General features: G+C 40.0%; 1 protein-coding gene across 3 annotated transcripts in view; it reads left to right on the top strand.

Moving 5' to 3' along the window:
- The window catches only part of UGGT2 (UDP-glucose glycoprotein glucosyltransferase 2), an 88,423-nt gene that overhangs the window by 14,083 nt on the left and 55,510 nt on the right, over positions 1–18,830 (top strand). For all 3 annotated transcript variants that reach the window (XR_014026302.1, XM_081326764.1, XM_081326763.1), the window contains exons 3-9: positions 3,550–3,680; positions 4,821–4,933; positions 5,660–5,834; positions 6,816–6,912; positions 7,323–7,395; positions 10,473–10,573; positions 12,964–13,063. Coding sequence is in view for 2 of the 3 variants with exons in the window: in XM_081326764.1 (XP_081182890.1) it covers positions 3,550–3,680; positions 4,821–4,933; positions 5,660–5,834; positions 6,816–6,912; positions 7,323–7,395; positions 10,473–10,573; positions 12,964–13,063 (790 nt within the window). In the remaining variant the exon portion in view is untranslated. The remainder of the gene's footprint in view (positions 1–3,549; positions 3,681–4,820; positions 4,934–5,659; positions 5,835–6,815; positions 6,913–7,322; positions 7,396–10,472; positions 10,574–12,963; positions 13,064–18,830) is intronic.

Here is an 18,830-nt window from a genome sequence, read left to right on the forward strand (position 1 = left end):
ATCCACAGCAACCACCTGTATCCAACCCCGCTTCAAATTATGGCGGGGAGCAACATGGCAGGGAGCAACAAACTCACTCTCCAGTCACAAAGGTCTCATCTTCACCCCACTTTCCAAGTCAGAGACCTTGTCAGAGACCTTGTTCTGTTTAAGGACCATCAAGCTCAAGAATCGAAAGGCACTAAAAACTTTCATCAGACTATCGCAGAACTTGTCTTGCCTTTACCTCTTGAAGGCTGAATTCATCGCCTTTCCTGGTTGGATCCTGACTCCAAGAAGAAAAGTTATTTGAACTTTAATCTAGAGTATTTGCAGCCTGTAATGGCAGTTCTTATTATTGCAACATGTATGCATGTTTATTTCTTATATTTCTCAAGTGTTTATTTCTTATATCTCTCAGGTTTTTATGTTGTATATATCTCAGGTTATCTCTTATATATCTCTCAGGTGTTTTATGACAACTGGCAAACCACAAACGTGTATTTGCATTGAATAACTACAGTTATATGATTTTATATGGTGGTATTATGAAATACCAGACGGGGAGTGTGCTGCCACCACGTGGCTGTTTTGGGGAAATTACAATGTGAGCAGCCAGACCCCTCCTATCCTGTGATGTATTTTCTCTCCCCTCCCCTTTTCTGGGATGGACTTCCTCCTCCTTCATCCCTGGAGATGTTCATTCTCCATTACCGGCAGACATGTGATAACCAGCAGACATGTGCTCCAGATCCACGTGCAGACACTGGGAGTTATTACCATCTTCTGACCTTGGAATACTGTGCAGTATCTCCTAACTCACCTTATCATGCTGTAATCTACGCTACATGCAAATAAAGGTATTTCTGGATGATCAAGGTATTTCATGAGTTCAGCTATCTGAAGAGAACTGTTAATAGTGATAATATCATCAATCACAATACAGCAGCTTTGATTCAGAATATTACCCAAAAGCCAGTTAAAGGACTGTGTTAGAGCTATGATGAATATTTGCAACAACATAATGGAAACAAGCTGCATTAATTATTTTATATGCAGAGAAGTTTTTGTCAATTTCAGTTGGACTTTCCTAGTTAGTTTTGGAAAATACATACTTTGAAGAGAATTTTATAAAATGGGTGAAGTCAATTTCAGAAAGTACAAGTTATTGTTAATGGAGATCTAACAAAACTATGTAAGATAAAAAAAGAATAAGACAAGTTTTTCCACTGTCTTTGTCCTTTGTATTTGAGTTCTTGAAATTCTGAATAGAGACATAAAACCAGATGAGAAGGTTGTGGGAATAAAAGTTTAAAAAGAGATATACAATTTAAGAGCTTTTTGCAGAATTTGGTACTGGCTTTGAGAATATGGAATAGATACAAATGCAGGTTATACCCAAAAATAACTTTTTGGGTCTCGGCATAAGAAGCCTTTTATAGATAAGAAATAATAGACAACTACAAATGGCTAACTTATCATGAGATACTATACTAAAATTATACTAGAATTTTCTCAAGGAGAATGTAAAATAAAATCAAGAGAAGTTCTGGTGGCAAAAGGATGCACTTGTCATTGGTTCCCTTATTTACAATTATTAGAAAGATTTAGAGTAGATGGAAGAACTTTTGGTTTTGAGCAGTGTAAGAATTTGAGATAGAACTATGTACAAATTATGAACATGTTATTGCTAAAATGTATAAACCTCTATTAAAATTTGGCACAGAAGTGAAAGAATATATGATAAAGTGGCCTAAGAATTTTGGTTACAATGTACAATTGACTGTAGTAGAATATGTGGTTGAAAGGATTCAAGTTTACATTGTTACAATGTTACAATAAAATGCTATATTGTTGGTATATGGGGAGAAATTGTCTAGGAGAGATGTGTCCAACCTGCGGCTCTGGACAGTTGGATTAGGTTTTAAATAGAAATGAATCTACAACATAGAACATATATGTATGTTTTTAGATATTTTGTTAACTTTTATTGGACTTTTATGGCTAATCAGATTAACTGAAGATTTAGAGATGAGATAATAGAAAACGGGGTGAAATACCGGTATATGAGTGTCAGATTGTAGCTCAAAAGTACTGATCAGTTGTTAATGTTGAATATCCTTGCTCGTGATAAAGGGGAAATTTTCCTATTTTTTTCTCTTCTTTCTGGGGGATGTTCTGCGTTTCCTATATTTTCTAATGTATTTTTTATTTAATGTATTATATTTTTGTACCTGTTTTATCTGTTTAATATAATCCTTAATAAAAATTATTTTATTTTCATATGTGATTGAGTGATAAACAGTTGGAAAGAAATCTTAGATTCAAAGTCTTAGAACTTTGTTGTTATATGAGATAACTGCAATGAGATTATTATATGAACAAAGATGGAAAGATTTGACATTGCCTACAATGGAGGAATGGATGATAAAAACGATGCAACTTGTTGCAATGGCCAAATTGACATATTTGATTAAGAAAAAAAGACTATCAAAACTTAATTGCTGATTGGAAAACCCTTAAAGACTTTTTGTATGAAGCACACAAAAAAGGAACTCATGATATATCATTTTGATAATAAGAAAACATTAGATCATAGAAAAATAAAAGTTCTTTTATGACCATAGAATAAAAGGTAAAATTACATTTATAACTATTGCAAAGAAAATCAGAAGCTACTTTATATATATATATATATATATATATATATATATATATATATATATATATATATATATATATATATATATATATATATTACACTTTTGGCTTTCTTTTTCTTTTCTTTTTTAATGTAAAGTTTTTTTATTCTGAATATTAGTTTGTTAGATTTTTATCTATCGTTATTAAAATCTGATAAAGTTACATTTTTTTTAAAAAAGAAGTTCTTCCAGTAACTAATTTGAATCTAAGTTTTAACCATCACTTCAAGTCATGCCATCTGGAGCAATTCTTGCAAGTTTATAATATCAGTTTAAAGCAGTTATTCATGCTTCTCTGAAAGGCTTTATCAGGTAGCTATACCCATCTCTGTTCTTCAGGCTTTTTTACTTGACTACTTCCATTCTTCTTCCCAGGGATGCAGTGGCTCAGTGGGTTAGGACACTGAGCTTGTCGATCATAAGGTTGGTAGTTTGGCGGGTCGAATCCCAAGTGCCCCGTAACAGAGTGAGCGCCTGTTACTCATCCCAGCTTCTGCCAACCTAGCAGTTCGAAAGCATGTAAAAATGCAAGTAGAAAAATAGGGACCACTCCAGTGGGAAGGTAACAGCGTTCCGTGCGCCTTTGGCGTCTAGTCATGCCGGCCACATGACCACGGAGACGTCCTTGGACAAGCACTGGCTCTTTGGCTTTGAAACGGAGATGAGCACCGGCCCCTAGAGTTGGAAACGACTAGCACGCATGTGCAGGGGAACCTTTACCTTTACCTTTTATTCTTCTTCCCAAACCATAACTATAAAGTTGAAGACTGTGCTGTCAGGCTACTGCTATCGGAAAGTTTAGCTCCAGGAATTGTTTTGCCCAGATACTTTATATTTCACTTATATTTCTTTTCTTTTTTTAATACAGTCTCAGAACATTCTTATTATGACTTACTCCTGAAGAAAGCTGGGCAGTTCCTGTCAAATTTGCAGATTAATCTTCTGAAATTTTCTCTCTCCTTGCGGGCATTTTCTCCAACTATTCAGATGTTCCAGCAGGTGTGTAAAATTGGCTATTCATGCTAGGAACCTGTGTATGGTTACGGTTCTCAGATTATGTCATATGAACCATCTCAAATAGAAACTTTCAAAAAAAAAATAGCTCCTTTCACTGGCTATCTTCACTTAGCAAACAATTCTCTTGCAGATGTATGCCATGCGGTTTAGATTACTTTAATGGTTCCCTTAATTTACCTTTGATGGCTACGTTGTAAGCACCAATCCTTATCCAAGAGGAATCCTAATGGAAATAGGCCAATAAACAGGCATCTGAATGATCTTTTCCTCCAAGACTTCATTCAGAGTTCGTGAGAAATGGATTTCCAATTGGCCTCTATAATCCAGGAGAACCTATGTTACTCTGAATACAAGTTCTCTTCATCTTGTATATTATGGAGGAGTGAGGGAAGTTGCGGTTTAGAATCATGTGAATATCTTACAAAACTAAGAACAGAGACTGCTGAATTAGAATTTCCAGTGTCCCTTACCATTGGCCCTTAACATTGGTTGGGACATTGTTCCCCTTGTAAAATATACCCTTGTTTCCAAGTGTTGAGTAATTTTGATTTCAATACTTTGGCTTGATTCCACAGTAGGAAACTATATCTTTTCAGAGCTTCTACACAGAAAAAAAAATCCTTTATTGTTTAGAATTAACCAATTTGCTTTTAAAGATCCAAATTTCAAGTTAATACTTACACTATAGTGTGAAAGTTCAAAAAACCTTTATTGGGTAGATGCTGACATTCAAGAGGATGATATTTATAATCAGCAGGATAGAAATGCACCAGCCATAAGTATGTTTCAGCAATTCATAAAATCAGCTTTTGAAAGTATGTTTTGAAAGTTAAACTTTACTTTATAAAGTGCACTGCAATTATGGAAGCATGTTGAACTATTTCATTAAAAGTTCTTTATTGTTCTTTTGCTAGGCTAGTGATATTGATGATGACTGAGTCTGGAAAAATTGATATATTCTTTTCTGGGTTTTGAAAATGTTAATTATTTTTCTCCTCATCTACTTGGCACTTAAACACAATGAAATAGCAATTGATGAACTGTTTTAATCAAAGTAGGCTTCATTATTTTTAATATGAAATGAGAGTGTATTGTCACTGAATGTAATTTTTGAAATATTAGATTGCAGCTATTGAGCCACCCCCAAAAGGTTGCAATGCCTTTGTGGTTATCCATGGGAAAAGCACCTGTAAGACTAATGAAATTAAGAAGCTTTTGATGACAGCTGCATCAAGGTGAATGTAGTGAGCTATATTGAATGATTGTTTTAAAATATAAATATATTTGAAGCTCCTTACCTCATGCAAAATGAACACTAAACTCAGTGATATGCATTAGTCGTGATGCCCACTGAGATTTAATCAAAGTCCTACCATTTCTTGATTCCCCAAGAGCAGCCTACTTCCTTTCCAAAAGTTGGTGAGATGTCTTTTCTTGACTTTGACTGGCTCCGCACCATAAGCTTAACAATACTAACCTCTCACTGCACATGTCTTTTTCACCCAATGATAGCTTAAACCAGATGGAAAGGAAAATGAGTAAAAGCCAGGCCATTGAAGCAATATTAATTTTATGTGCAAAATAATAAGATTCTTCATCAAGCAAAATAGGCAACATGGGTAGGGGGCGCATTTTGTTCAAGAGAAAAAATATTCTTCCTCTAGCATTGGACTTTCAACCAAGCATGAATCAAGCTACAGTTAATGTTATTCATTAATCTATAATGACTTCATTTTGCACGATAGATAAAATAGCTTCATTGGTTTGTTGATGCTATTCCACAGCTACTGTAGTTATAGTCCAACTATCGTATGGTTGTCCCCACCAACACAATAAGACTAACTTTGGTGTAGGTAACTTTTAGCTTTGCATGATTTACACTTTGCTAGTTGTCACTTTTTGGCACATTCACTAAAGTATAATTCATACTGAGCTGACCATTATTTTTTTCTTAATCCAAGGCCCAAACCATATTTGTTCAAAGGAGATCATAAATTCCCTGTACTCAAGGAACCTGCCCTAGTCGTGATCCTTTATGCTGAAGTGGGTACCAAAGATTTTGCCACATTTCACAACGTCTTATCTGAAAAAGCACAAAAGGGTGAATTTGTTTACATTCTCCGACATTTTGTCAAGGTAGGTATATGTGGAAATGCTATTGTTAACTAACATTAGAATAAAATGATTTCTTTCAAGTTTCCAATGTGTTGCAGCATTTAGTACTTAATTCTTTTTTTAGATTCCCAAATTGTGTTTTTTAGAAGATAATGAAAATTTATTCATTCTTTCATTCAATTTCTATAGCTGCCCAACTCAATCAGTTGATTCTGGGCAGCTTACAATTATAAAATACTAAAGCAATTAAAACCATTTAAAAGACATCAAAACAATAAAAACATACACAAAATAAATAAGTATAAACAGCAGCTGTGATGATTAAGGAACTAATATGAAAGCCAATATTAATGGGGCCTTTCACACATTCTGAGCCCCAGGCCCAGTACATTACATAGCCAAGTTTGTAAAGCTTTGTGAAAAGCCATTCTAATTCTGAGGGAAGAATATTCCTTAAGGCAATGGCTAAGCAGAAAAACCATTCTAGTTCTTTGGGACTACTGTAGATCCCATCAGCCAGTCTGTTGGATCTGATCAGATGGGTAGCAACTTTTGGATAAAGATGTTCCCTCAGATAACCTGGTCCCAAGCCCATTGACCATGATGCCTGAATAAAAATACATTTTTTAAATGAACAGAACTTCACAAGAGGGCTTAAAGAATCTTAAAATCTTTGATGATATGGTCAGTTTTCACAGTATCAACAAATAATAACAATAAGTGGATTGATTGTGTTGATTGTGCATTCTTAATCTCAGGCCTATAGAGGTTTCCAGTGACAGTTTGGTCTATATAAATGAAAGGGTTTGGCTATCATTGTTTCACAGAAAAGAGGAATGTAGTACCTTTCTCAAGAAGCATTAAGTGCACACGGAATGAAGCCTGAGTTGAATGGTGATTCAATTAATTAAGTGTTAGCAATGCCCCATTTCTTCCCTAGAAACCTAATGTTTAGCGATGATTTCATAACAATTTATTTTTAACTATGCATACTTAATCCAGAAACGTAGCACTGAGAAGATGTATTTGTCTGGATATGGTGTGGAACTTGCAATAAAGAGTACAGAATACAGAGCAGTGGATGAATCTCAGGCTGGAGGTACATTTTTCTTCCCTGTGTGGTATAACTGGAAAATATTAGGACAAAATATGTGCCAGATTTTTGAGGCAGGAAATGTTTGCATAGCCCCATTGAAGATAATGGAAAATACGTTATTGGGTCAGCAGTTCATCTAGTATTTGTTTTCCAGACACACACACACATCATTAGTTCTTTTGTGGGGGGAAATGGCAAAAGTAGTCATGACATTAAGAATCAGTATAGTAATGTACTGTTGGTAATTTTTTGTAGATGAAAGCTATGTGAATTGTAATGTACATCAACCATAAGCTTCAGTTTCTTTTCTAATGGGGATCTTGTCTATAATTTCTTTTTGCTCATTTGGGGGAGGGAAAACAATCATTTGCAAACTGAATGTGTTGTCATATTTTCTTCTGATATATATTTAGCTACAAGAAATAGAACAGAGGAAGAAGATAATACGAATAGTGAAGTCCAAGGATTTCTCTTTGATACATTAACGTAAGTTGATTTCAGTTCCAATCTTATGTCTTACATTTGAATAAATGAATCACTCTATTATATTTCAAAGATTAAAAGAATTGTACCGAAAAATCAGTTTATGATATTATAAATGTGTTAGAACATGAATTTGAATTAATAATTGTAATAATAATAATAATAATAATAATAATAATAATAATAATAATAATAATAATAATAATAATAATAATAATAATAATCCCTACCTGGACTGAGATGCCCTACGCACAGTCACTCATGCGCTCGTGACCTCCCGTTTAGACTACTGCAACGCTCTCTACATGGGGCTGCCCTTGAGGACCACCCGGAGGCTTCAGCTGGTGCAGAATGCGGCCGCGCGAGTCATGATGGGGGTCTCCTGATACTCCCATGTAACACCTCTACTCCGCGAGCTGCATTGGCTTCCGGTTGCCCTTCGGGTGAGATTCAAGGTGCTGGTGATGACCTATAAAGCCCTAAATGGCGAGGGTCCGGGATATTTGACGGAACACCTGCTGCCAGCATCAAGCTCCCTTCGTCCAGTGCGCTCCCACAGGGAGGGTCTTCTCAGGGTGCCGCCGGTTAAAGATTGCCGGCGGGTAACACCCAGGGGTAGGGCCTTCTCAGTGGGCGCGCCTGCCCTTTGGAACCAGCTGCCCGCGGAGCTTAGGACTGCCCCCGACCTCCGTTCATTCCACTGGGACCTGAAGACCTGGCTCTTCGAGCTCTCTGGCCCAGGCTGAGAATTTTTTAATTTTTAATTTTAACTGGTTTTTTTTATTTTTCTCAGGGTTTCATTTAATCTTTTTTAATTTGTTTTTAACTTTTGTATTGATTTTCTTTTAAATATCCTGTAAACCGCCCTTAGTCCTTCGGGAAAGGGCGGTATATAAATCTAAATAAAATAAATAAATAAATAAATAAATAAATGTTTTGAGATATATAATTAACGGATATAATTTGTGCAGTTGTATTAGTGTTATGATGAATACACCCACACTGTATATATATATATGTGTGTATATATGTATATACATATGTGTGTGTGTGTGTGTGTGTGTGTGTGTGTATATATATATATATATATATATATATATATATATATATATATATATTGTGTGTGTATACTGTACGCTATATATACATAAACATTGTATGTGTGTGTATATATGTTTGTGTCTATGTATATATTGTATATATTCTTCATAATACTTATTCAACTGCATAAATTGTATCCTTTAATTAATATATATCTACATACATAGATACATATACTCTGTGTGTGTGAAAATAAACATTTATTGCTTTTCTTTCTTTTTTCAAAATTACTTTTCTGTTTAATAAAGGCATTTTAAAAAATGATCAGGGAGCAGTTTGGTGTCGTTAGAAACTTTAAGACTGAATTTTAGTTCTACCATAGGGACAGATCCAGCTGTTGTTTTATTTTGCGACTTGACAAAACTCAGAGTCAAGCTCTGTATTTCTGGATGTGTTGCCTTTTCTAATTAAAGTATTGGATTGGTTATTTAATGCTATGGTAGTCAATGACAGAGATAAAGTATTAGATTTAATTTGATTATCTACATTTTGTATAATTATAAGGAAAAACCTATTGACAGTAAGATTTGTTTACTAAAAGACAAGTTTCCAACAATGGGGATGTGGGTTCTCTGTTCCTGGGCATTGTTTGAAAAATGGTTGGACAGGCACCTCTGCTGGGTTTTTCTGCACAATGCAGGGAGTTGCATTAGATCCTTGTAATACTTCCACACTTCTACAATTTATTTAATCATTAAACTTACATGCTGCCCATCTTGCCTAAAGGCAACTGTAGAAGGCTTACAATCAGTAAAAACAAGATAAAACATTAAACCATTAAAATAATAGCTATTAACATTAAATCACAATGCAGTTGCTGACTTTTATACCAAACTTCTGAATTGGGTATTAGATACAGCACACTATACAGATAGTCCTTGACTTTTAATTATTTGTTTAGTGACTGTTCAAAATTTCAGCTGCACTGAAAAAAGTGACTTATGACAGTTTTTCACACGTATGACTGTTGCAGCATCCCTGTGGTCAAAATTCGGACGCTTGGCAAGTGGCATGTATTTATTTATGTGATCACCTTTTGTGACTTTCTGACAAGCAAAGTCAATGGGGAAGCCAGATTCACTTAACCATGTTACTAAATTAACAACTGCAGTGGTTCATTTAACAATTCTGTCAAGAAAGGTTATATAACAGGGTGAAATTCAATTAACCACTTTCTTGCTTAGTAACAGAAATTTTAGGTCCTATTATGGTTGTAAGTCGAAGACTACCTGTATGGCTAGGCACTGAGATGACTAGTATGCACTACAGATAAACCATCCAAAGTGCCTCATTTGACTTATGGAAAACAACAACAGAATAGCTTCATAGGGGATCACGTTTAGTTTAAATTGTATAAATTTAAAGTTCAAAAAATTATTAATTTGCAACATGTATTTTCTATTAGTGTATTTTTGAAAAAAAGGAACAATATTAAAGAACAGTTTTAATTTTAGCAAAAGGCAAAGTTTTACTGGCATGCTCCTTGGGAAGGGTTAGTTATTATCACTGTGGGGTTTTTTATAACTTTGATTTAGTCTTATTTATTTACCTGTTTAGAATCTTTTTAGTTGGCTGGGTTTTAAAAGTGTAAAATGAATAAATATTTAAATAATTGTCATACAGAAGAAGGAATAAACTTTTTCTCTCATGCCCCAGAGGGCAAGACCAGAACCAGTAATTGAAATAGATTGTGGCACGGAAATAGACTTAAATTAGATATTAGGAGGAATTTCTTGATGGGAAGAGCTTCCAATTGGTGATACTGGCTGATTTGTGAAGTGATATATTCCCCTTCGCTGGAGCTCTTCAGACAAAGTCTGGATAGCTATCTGTCCAAAATGCTTCAGCAAATATTGTACTAAGCAGGAGAGTTGAATTTGATTACCTTTGATATCCTTCCAGCTCTGTGACTCTTTATTGGTAATCTCATATGTATAAATGCCCTTTAATGTTAATTGTGTTTTTATTTTATAAACCAGGGAGAATCATCCTGATCTCAAAGACAATCTGGAAGAGTTGAAAAAATACCTGATTGAAAGCAGTGATAATACAGAGCCTTTGAAACTGTGGGAACTACAAGGTATTACTCATTATACCGGTTTTCATTTTGGTGAAATACTATATGCCAGTAATAAGTTTAAGTTTAAGTTTATTAAATTTTTATACCGCCCTTCTCCCAAAGGACTCAGGGCAGTGAACAGGGCATAAATAAAAATACACAAGTACAAAAGTTAAAAAAGAATTAAATTATTGCCCAAAGTAAAACAGTAAAAATATACAAATATTAAAACCCTGAGTTAACTCCCCATCAGGCCAGGCCAGCTTGTTCGAATAAATGGGTCTTTAACCCGCGCTGGAAGGAGCGGAGATCCGGTGCCATCCGGAGCTCAACCGGCAGTTGATTCCACAAAGCCGGGGCGCCCACAGAGAAGGCCCTCCCCCTGGGGGCCACCAGCCGGCATTCTCTGACCGGAGGCACCCTGAGGAGGCCCTCTCTGTGGGAACGCACAGGGCGGAGGGGAGTCGACGCCGGCAGCAGGTGGTCCCCGAGGTATTCCGGACCCATGCCATGTAAGGACTTAAAAACCTCACCAAGACCTTGAACCTCAATAAATCCATGTTACAGCTGGAAACAGTGCTCTGTATGCTGCTTGTATAAAAAAAATATAAATACTATGGTTTTTCAAAAAGTTAATAAGGAATGACCTTTCTCTTTAGGCTGGACTTTTTTTTTGGTGCAAAGAGGACAGAAAAAGAAAAGATTTAAATCTTCTATGCCTGAAATCCCTATAGCAATTTTTTTCTTTACTGATGCTGTTAACAGGGCATGAGAATCGATCATGAAATGTTATCTTTGTAAAATAAAAAAACTAATGCTACTTTAAAAGCTATTTTGTCATATTCACAACATGATGAGGGACATCAAGGAAACTAACCATGAATTTTGCAGAAAATTTGGCTTTTTCATACATTATTAGTCATTATTTTTCATAACAATTATGTTATATGTACATTGGTTAGCAAAATGGAAATATGGAAGCAGTCTTTATTGAAGAAGCTAAGATTGATTGTTCTTAGTCCATCTGAACTTAATCTTAAACTAAATTTCATGTAATTTAGGACAGAGAGCCAGCCAATGTTTCCAATTTGTCCTTTTATTTTCTTCCTGAGTTTCACTTTGGACTGTAATGAAGTATGATTTGACTATTTATGTGAAACCGTGCATTGTCATTTTTTAAAATTTGGTTTAGCACAAACCCAGAACATGACTTGATTCTGTATTTGACACAGAGAACCTTAATAATCATTATGATTCAGAAATCATAATCTGTTCACTTTTCCTGTGGATTAGGGTGCACAAAACATGCTAAGCCCTCATATGCTATCTTTGGGGTTTGTTTAGTTTATAATCAAATTTTGAGGTTTAATACATTTTTATGAAGCTAGCCAACTAAATGAGTTTTGCCTGATTTTACAACCTTTTTTTGTCATATTCATAAACGAATCGTACGGTTATTAAGTTAAGTCTACTTTAATGAAGAGAAGGACTAAGGGTGACATGATAGCAGTGTTCCAAAATCTCAGGGGCTGCCACAGTGAAGAGGGAGCCAACCTATTCTCCAAAGCACCTGAAGGCAGGACAAGAAGCAACAGATGGAAACTAACCAAAGAGAGAAGCAACCTAGAACTAAGGAGAAATTTCCTGACAGTTAGAACAATTAATCAGTGGAACAGTCTGCCTCCAGAAGCTGTAAATGCTTCAACACTGGAAGTTTTAAAAAGAGACTGGACAGCCATTTGTCTGAAATGGTATAGGGCAGGGGTAGGCAACCTTGGCTCTTTTATGACTCGTGAACTTCAACTCCCAAGAGCCAAGGATGCCTACCCCTTGTATAGGGTTTCCTGCCTGAGCAGGGGGTTGGACTAGATGACCTCCAAGGTCCCTTCCAACTTTTATATTACTACTACTATTATATTGTCGTTGTTGTTGTTGTTGTTATTTGAATTTGGCTTTTCCTATTGGCTTTGCTTATTGAAGCTCCTTGGGAAGGTCACAAATGTGATCCTCGGACACTGTAACCATTGTAAATATGTGCCGGTTGCCAAGCGCCCAGATTTTGATCACATGGTTGCAGGGACATTGCAATGGTTGTAAATGCAAAAATCAGTCATTGGTTACTTTTTAAAGTGCTATTGTAACTTTTAGCAGTTAGTCTTTAGAATAACAGAATGAGAGGGTTAGAAGGGACCTTGGAGGTCTTCTAGTCCAACCCCCTGCTCAAGCAGGAGATCCTATACCATTCCTGACAAATGGCTGTCCAATTTTTTCTTACGTAACTCCAGTGATGGAGCCCCCACATCTTTTGAAGGGAAGTTGTTAAACAAATGCTTGTAAGTTAAGAACTACCTGTGTTTACCAAATTTTGAATGTAATATGAGGTTCTTTGGCAACACTTTATTCTCTTTCAGATATTAGTTTGCAAGCAGCCTCTCAAATTCTGTCTACCCCTGTTTACAATGCATTAAAAGTAATGAAAGACATCGCACAGAACTTCCCGGTGAAGGCCAGGTACAATATATTTCTCTGATAGTCATATGAATGCTTGGATTTTGTACTTCTTTATCATTGTGATTTATTTTAATTTGCATGAGGATGATGTGTTTTGTTATCCCTTTTTTAAAAGCTTGAATGAAAATTGATAAAATTAAACAGATGAGAAAATCCAGCATGTAACTATGAATATTCAGTTTTAAATGGCTTATTTATTGCAAATTGCCAAATTTAGGGAATTTGACCTTACATTGTAATGGTAGATTTTTGCAGCTTTCTGTTCCAAGTGATGCTACTTCATACATTCTGAGATATATGTGATATCTTGTGATATCTTGTGATATTTCTTATATTACCAAGCCTTGATGTTATTATACTGAACTTTTTATTGTATTTTGTATGTTAAATATAGTTTTCAGATTTTATTCCATTTACTGGCACAACAGTTTAACTAACAGAATGAACTAAAGATGAACTAAAAGAATTTAATGCCTTTTTCTACTGTTCCAACAGATAATAGGCAATTACTATTGCCTTCCATGTCATGAATCCCAAATCCTGTTTTGTGCTTAGTTGATTTTACAAGACCCAACTGGCATTAGTTTTTGAACTACTGTGATAACTTTCTGTAGGAACAAGGCAGCATGAGAATGTGCTATTGATATTAAGACACGACCAGTGGTATGTGTAATACAGAAGCTTGAATAACAGATATTAAGAAAATATAATATAAATTGAGTAAAACACCAGTCTCCATCATATTTTCTCCCAAAATTGTTTTGAGGTACAGTATTATAAAAGTTTACTTGGAAGTCAGATTCACTGTGTTTGGTTTAAGAATGTTGGTCCATAGAATAAGAACAATGTTTGGAAATTCTGTGCAAAAGAGAAAAATATACACATGTCCTTCAATTTCCGGTAGCCCAAGATGGCAGACATGCTTGGGTAAGCTCCGCGGTGAGCTTCGGCTATTTTGGCGTCTTTGGAGTCCTCTGAGTCCAATGGGGCTGCAGAGGTTGTGTTTTCCTCTGTGCTGGGATTCGTGGAGCTGAAAAATCCTGGAGGGGAGATGGTTGGTGTTTCCATCGGCGAAAACAGACCCCGTTTTGAACTGTGCGCTCCGGCGTTTTCTCTTTCGGAGGAGTTTTCTCTTTCGGAGGCCCTCTGTGGAGCTGTGAGGCGCCGCGGCTTGGAGGGCTCTGAGCAGCTGATGTTCGGAGCCGATAGAGCCGCGGCCTAGAGTGGCCTCCGGAACGCTGAAAGCTGGAAAGTATGTGGAATGATGGAAGAACTGGCTCTGGAGCGGCGGGCAGGAAGTCAAGAGGGAGTATTATGGCTGCTTTTCGCTCTTCTCGCTGTTTGATGGCTGCTGGGAGTCTGTTTCGCGCCTGTTTCTGACCAAGGGGACCCTCGGCTGGGCGTTGGATTTCTGGCGCTGCACGCTGGTGGTCGGACGGCGCAGGTCAGCTTGCGGCGCTTGTGTTCTGTGGCCATTTGGATTTGTGCTACCTGCTTTGGGTCCATTTGCTGTTTCAGCCTTCCTTAGCTTTCCTCGCTTTTGAGAAGATTTCTGCGATTGGAACGTTTGTCATCGCCAGGTTATGTTGGGCAATTGTTGCTCAAATTCCTCTCTTCCCCCCACGAACCCACCAGACCATTGGACTCAGAAGGTCTTGGAGCTGAGCCGCTGTGAGAGGGTGGCTCAGCTATACCATCAACTATACCACCCTTTACCATCTCCTATCTCCCTAGAGGTGAGAGATCTAGGGAGATAAGCTTTATTCGGGTTAGTATCCTGTCCTCTTCCGGATAGGTTTGGGCCCTCTGTGAGAGGGAGATGCCCAATCTGTCTTGGAAGTCACCTGGCCAGCTCAAGTGGCAGGGAGCTGGTGGACTGGACATTGTTGACCTTTTATTTTACATCTTTTGGAGTGACTATGGGACTGCCTGGCTGGATCTACCCGAATAATGGTTTTATCTTATTCAAGCACGGACTTATTTGCGCTCAGGGGTGCCCCCCCTTCCTGGGCGTGACCCGCCTTCATTTTAACCTATCCTCTTGATGACGGGCCCAATTATTGGGACCCTGAGAGATGGTTGGGCAAGGACAGGAGCCTCCGTCACAAATTTAATAAGAGGCCCCTGGTGCACTTTTTAGCTCAATTTTTTGTGGGGTTAGGGAGGGGGGAGGGTTCTCAAAAGGTTTGGTTGGAGACGGGGGGTTCCACCAACCGTTACTCAGACCAGGCCTGGGATTGATCGCGCCGTGACGAGGCTTGGGTTGGATGCCTCCGGGACCCCGGAGCGGGGTGTGGGTTTGTCTATTCCCACGGTGGTTGGGAATGGCAGCAGGTGTATGAACAGGGGGCCGTATCAATATCTGGGAGTGTGTCCCCGCTGTCTCCGAGCGGTGATGCGCTCCGACCCCCTGGTTTCAGCCTATGGTTCCGGGAGCGGGGATGAGCAGCCACCTGAGCTCAGGCTCGTGTATCTTAATGCCAGGTCCGTAGCTAATAAGGCTCCCCTTATACGTGATTTGATCGAGGGGGAGCATGCGGACCTGGCTTGCATCACGGAGACCTGGTTGGGCCCAGAGGGCGGTGTCCCTCTGGTTTATCTTTGTCCATCGGGTTTCCGGGTGCTGCACCAGCCTCGAGCTCAGGGTAGGGGTGGAGGAGTGGCGGTAGTTGTGAGGGAGACCTTATGTCCGCGGGAGGCCACCGTTGTCCAAATAGTCGGGTGTGAGTCCCTCCTCCTGAGATGTGGCCCTAGAGCTCAGTTGGGCTTGCTGCTGGTGTACCTTTCGCCTAGTCGCGCAGCAGCAGCCCTGCCCGAGCTTCTCGACATCCTCTCAGGGTTGGTGATTGAGTTCCCCAAACTTATGGTTTTGGGTGACTTTAATCTACCATCCCTGGGGGGATCATCTGAGTTAGCTCGGGAGTTCATGGCTTCCATGACGGCCATGGACCTGACACAAGTTATTCAGGGTCCAACTCATGGGGGGGGTCACATGCTCAATTTGGTTTTCCTATCTGGACGGTGGTTACATGATCTAGGTGGGGGTTCTCCAATTGTTATACCCCTGTCATGGACCGATCATTACCTCCTGCGGTTGGTCTTCCGTTTTGCCACTCCCCATCGTGAGGTGGTTGAACCAACGAGATGGTTCCACCCTAGGCGCTTAATGGACCCAGAGCGGTTCCAGGCGGCGCTTGGGTCCCCACCTGCCTCCTTTGCTCACAGCTCGGCCGATGCCCTAATGGAAGCCTGGGAAAAGGCGGCCATGGAGGCACTTGACCGGGTTGTACCCATGTGGCCCTTGACCCGACGCAGATCCCAATGGGCACCATGGTTTTCCATGGAGCTCCGGGAGATGAAGCGTCGGGGACGGGGCCTAGAGAGCTGTTGGAGATCCAGCCAATCTGAGTCTGACCGGTTGCGTCTAAGGTCTTTCACGAGATCTTATCTCGTGGCGATGAGGACGGCAAGGTCTAATCACTTTGCTGCCCTCATCGCGTCCGCAGATAATCGCCCGGCCGCCCTGTTTAGGGTAATTCACTCCCTTCTTAATCAGGAGGTGAGGGAGGAGCCCTTGCAGGGTCGTGCCGAGGAGTTTAGTCAACATCTGTCGGACAAAATCGCTCGGATTCGGACCGGTTTGGACTCCGACTGGGCAGAGTCTGACGATGAGGACGAGGGCAGTCTTTTCGATATTATCTGGGAGGAGTTTGATCCTGTGACTCCTGAAGATGTGGACAGGATCATGGGGAAGCTGAGCTCCACCACGTGTTTGTTGGACCCGTGCCCCTCCTGGCTGGTTTATGCAGCCCGGGATGGGACACGAGGCTGGCTCCAGGCAGTGATAACTGCTTCTCTGAGGGAGGGTAGTTTTCCCGCCGCCTTGAAGGAGGCGGTGGTGAGACCCCTCCTCAAGAAGCCTGCCCTGGACCCAGCTGTATTAAATAACTTTCGTCCGGTCTCCAACCTTCGATTTCTTGCGAAGGTTGTTGAGAGCGTGGTGGCGCATCAGCACCCTCTGTTCTTGGAGGAAGCTGATTATCTAGACCCATACCAATCGGGCTTCAGGCCCGGGTACAGCATGGAGACGGCATTGGTCGCGCTGGTGAATGATCTCTGGCGGGCTCGGGACGGGCTGTTCCTCTGTCCTAGTACTTTTAGACCTCTCAGCGGCTTTCGATACCATCGACCATGGTATCCTGCTGTGGCGCCTCAGGGGGTTGGGAGTGGGAGGCACAGTTCTTCAGTGGTTCTCCTCCTACCTTCTGGGTCGTTCGCAGTCGGTGTTGGCAGGAGGGCAGAGGTCGACCTTGAGGCCCCTTGTTTGTGGAGTTCCTCAGGGATCGGTCCTCTCGCCTCTCCTGTTCAACATCTACATGAAGCCTCTGGGTGAGATCATTCGTGGTTTTGGAGTTGGTTATCATCAGTACGCTGATGATACCCAGCTTTTTATTTCAACCCCAAACCACCCCAATGATGCCCTCGACGTGATGTCCCATTGCCTGGAGGCGGTTCAGGTCTGGATGGGGAGGAACAGGCTTCGACTCAACCCTGACAAGACTGAGTGGCTGTACGTGCCGGCATCTCAGGATATTCAGAATATTCCATCTCTTTCTATGGGGGGTGAGCTATTACCCCCTGTAGATAGGGCTCGCAACTTGGGGGTCCTTCTAGATTCACAGCTCTCCTTAGAAGATCATATAGGAGCTGTGACTAGGGGGGCCTTCGCCCAGGTTCGCCTGGTGCGCCAGTTGCGGCCCTATCTAGACCGGGATGCCTTGCGTACAGTCACTCATGCGCTCGTGACCTCTCGTTTGGACTACTGCAACGCTCTCTACATGGGGCTGCCCTTGAGGACCACCCGGAGGCTTCAACTGGTGCAGAATGCAGCCGCGCGAGTTGTGTTGGGGGTCTCCCGATACTCCCATGTTACACCTCTGCTCCGCGAGCTGCATTGGTTACCAGTTGCCCTCCGTGTGAGATTCAAGGTGCTGGTTATGACCTACAAGGCCCTACATGGCATGGGTCCGGATTACCTACGGCAGCACCTGCTGCCGGCATCAACTTCCCTCCGTCCAGTGCGCTCCCACAGAGTGGGCCTCCTCAGGGTGCCTCCGATCAGAGAATGTCGATTGGTAGCCCCCAGGGGGAGGGCGTTCTCTGTGGGCGCGCCAGACCTGTGGAACCGCTTGCCGGTTGAGCTCTGGATGGCTCCCGACCTTCGCTCCTTCCGGCGCGATTTAAAAACTTATTTATTTGAACAATCTGGCCTGGTCTGATGGGTTTGGGGTTGGATTTAGTTTTAACACAATTTTATTATTGTATTATATTGGGCATAATTATTTAATTCTTTTTAACTCTTTTTTAACTTTTGTATTTACATTTTGATATTTATTGCCCTGTACACCGCCCTGAGTCCTTCAGGAGAAGGGCGGTATAAAAATTTAATAAATAAAAAATAATAAAATAATTAGTAATTGTAATTATTAAGACTTTTTGAGGCACCCTGAAACCTTTTGATGTATGTGGGTTCAGTAGTCTCTTGCTCGTAAATTTGTTTGTTTCAAAATAGCTACTTTGATATTTACAGGAGTGTACTTAACATATTTGACACCTGAAGGGAATCATTTTGAATTTATAAATTTGGTCACCACTTAGTTTTTTCCCTGTCATTCATTCAAGAAGACATTTCACTTCCTATCTTGGAAGCCTCATTGGTTGTATTGGATGCTATGGGAGATGGAAGGACAGTTATTAAGTTATTGTC

This window comes from Vipera berus, assembly GCF_964194415.1.
Source record: "Vipera berus genome assembly, chromosome: 4".
Lineage (NCBI taxonomy): Eukaryota > Metazoa > Chordata > Lepidosauria > Squamata > Viperidae > Vipera > Vipera berus.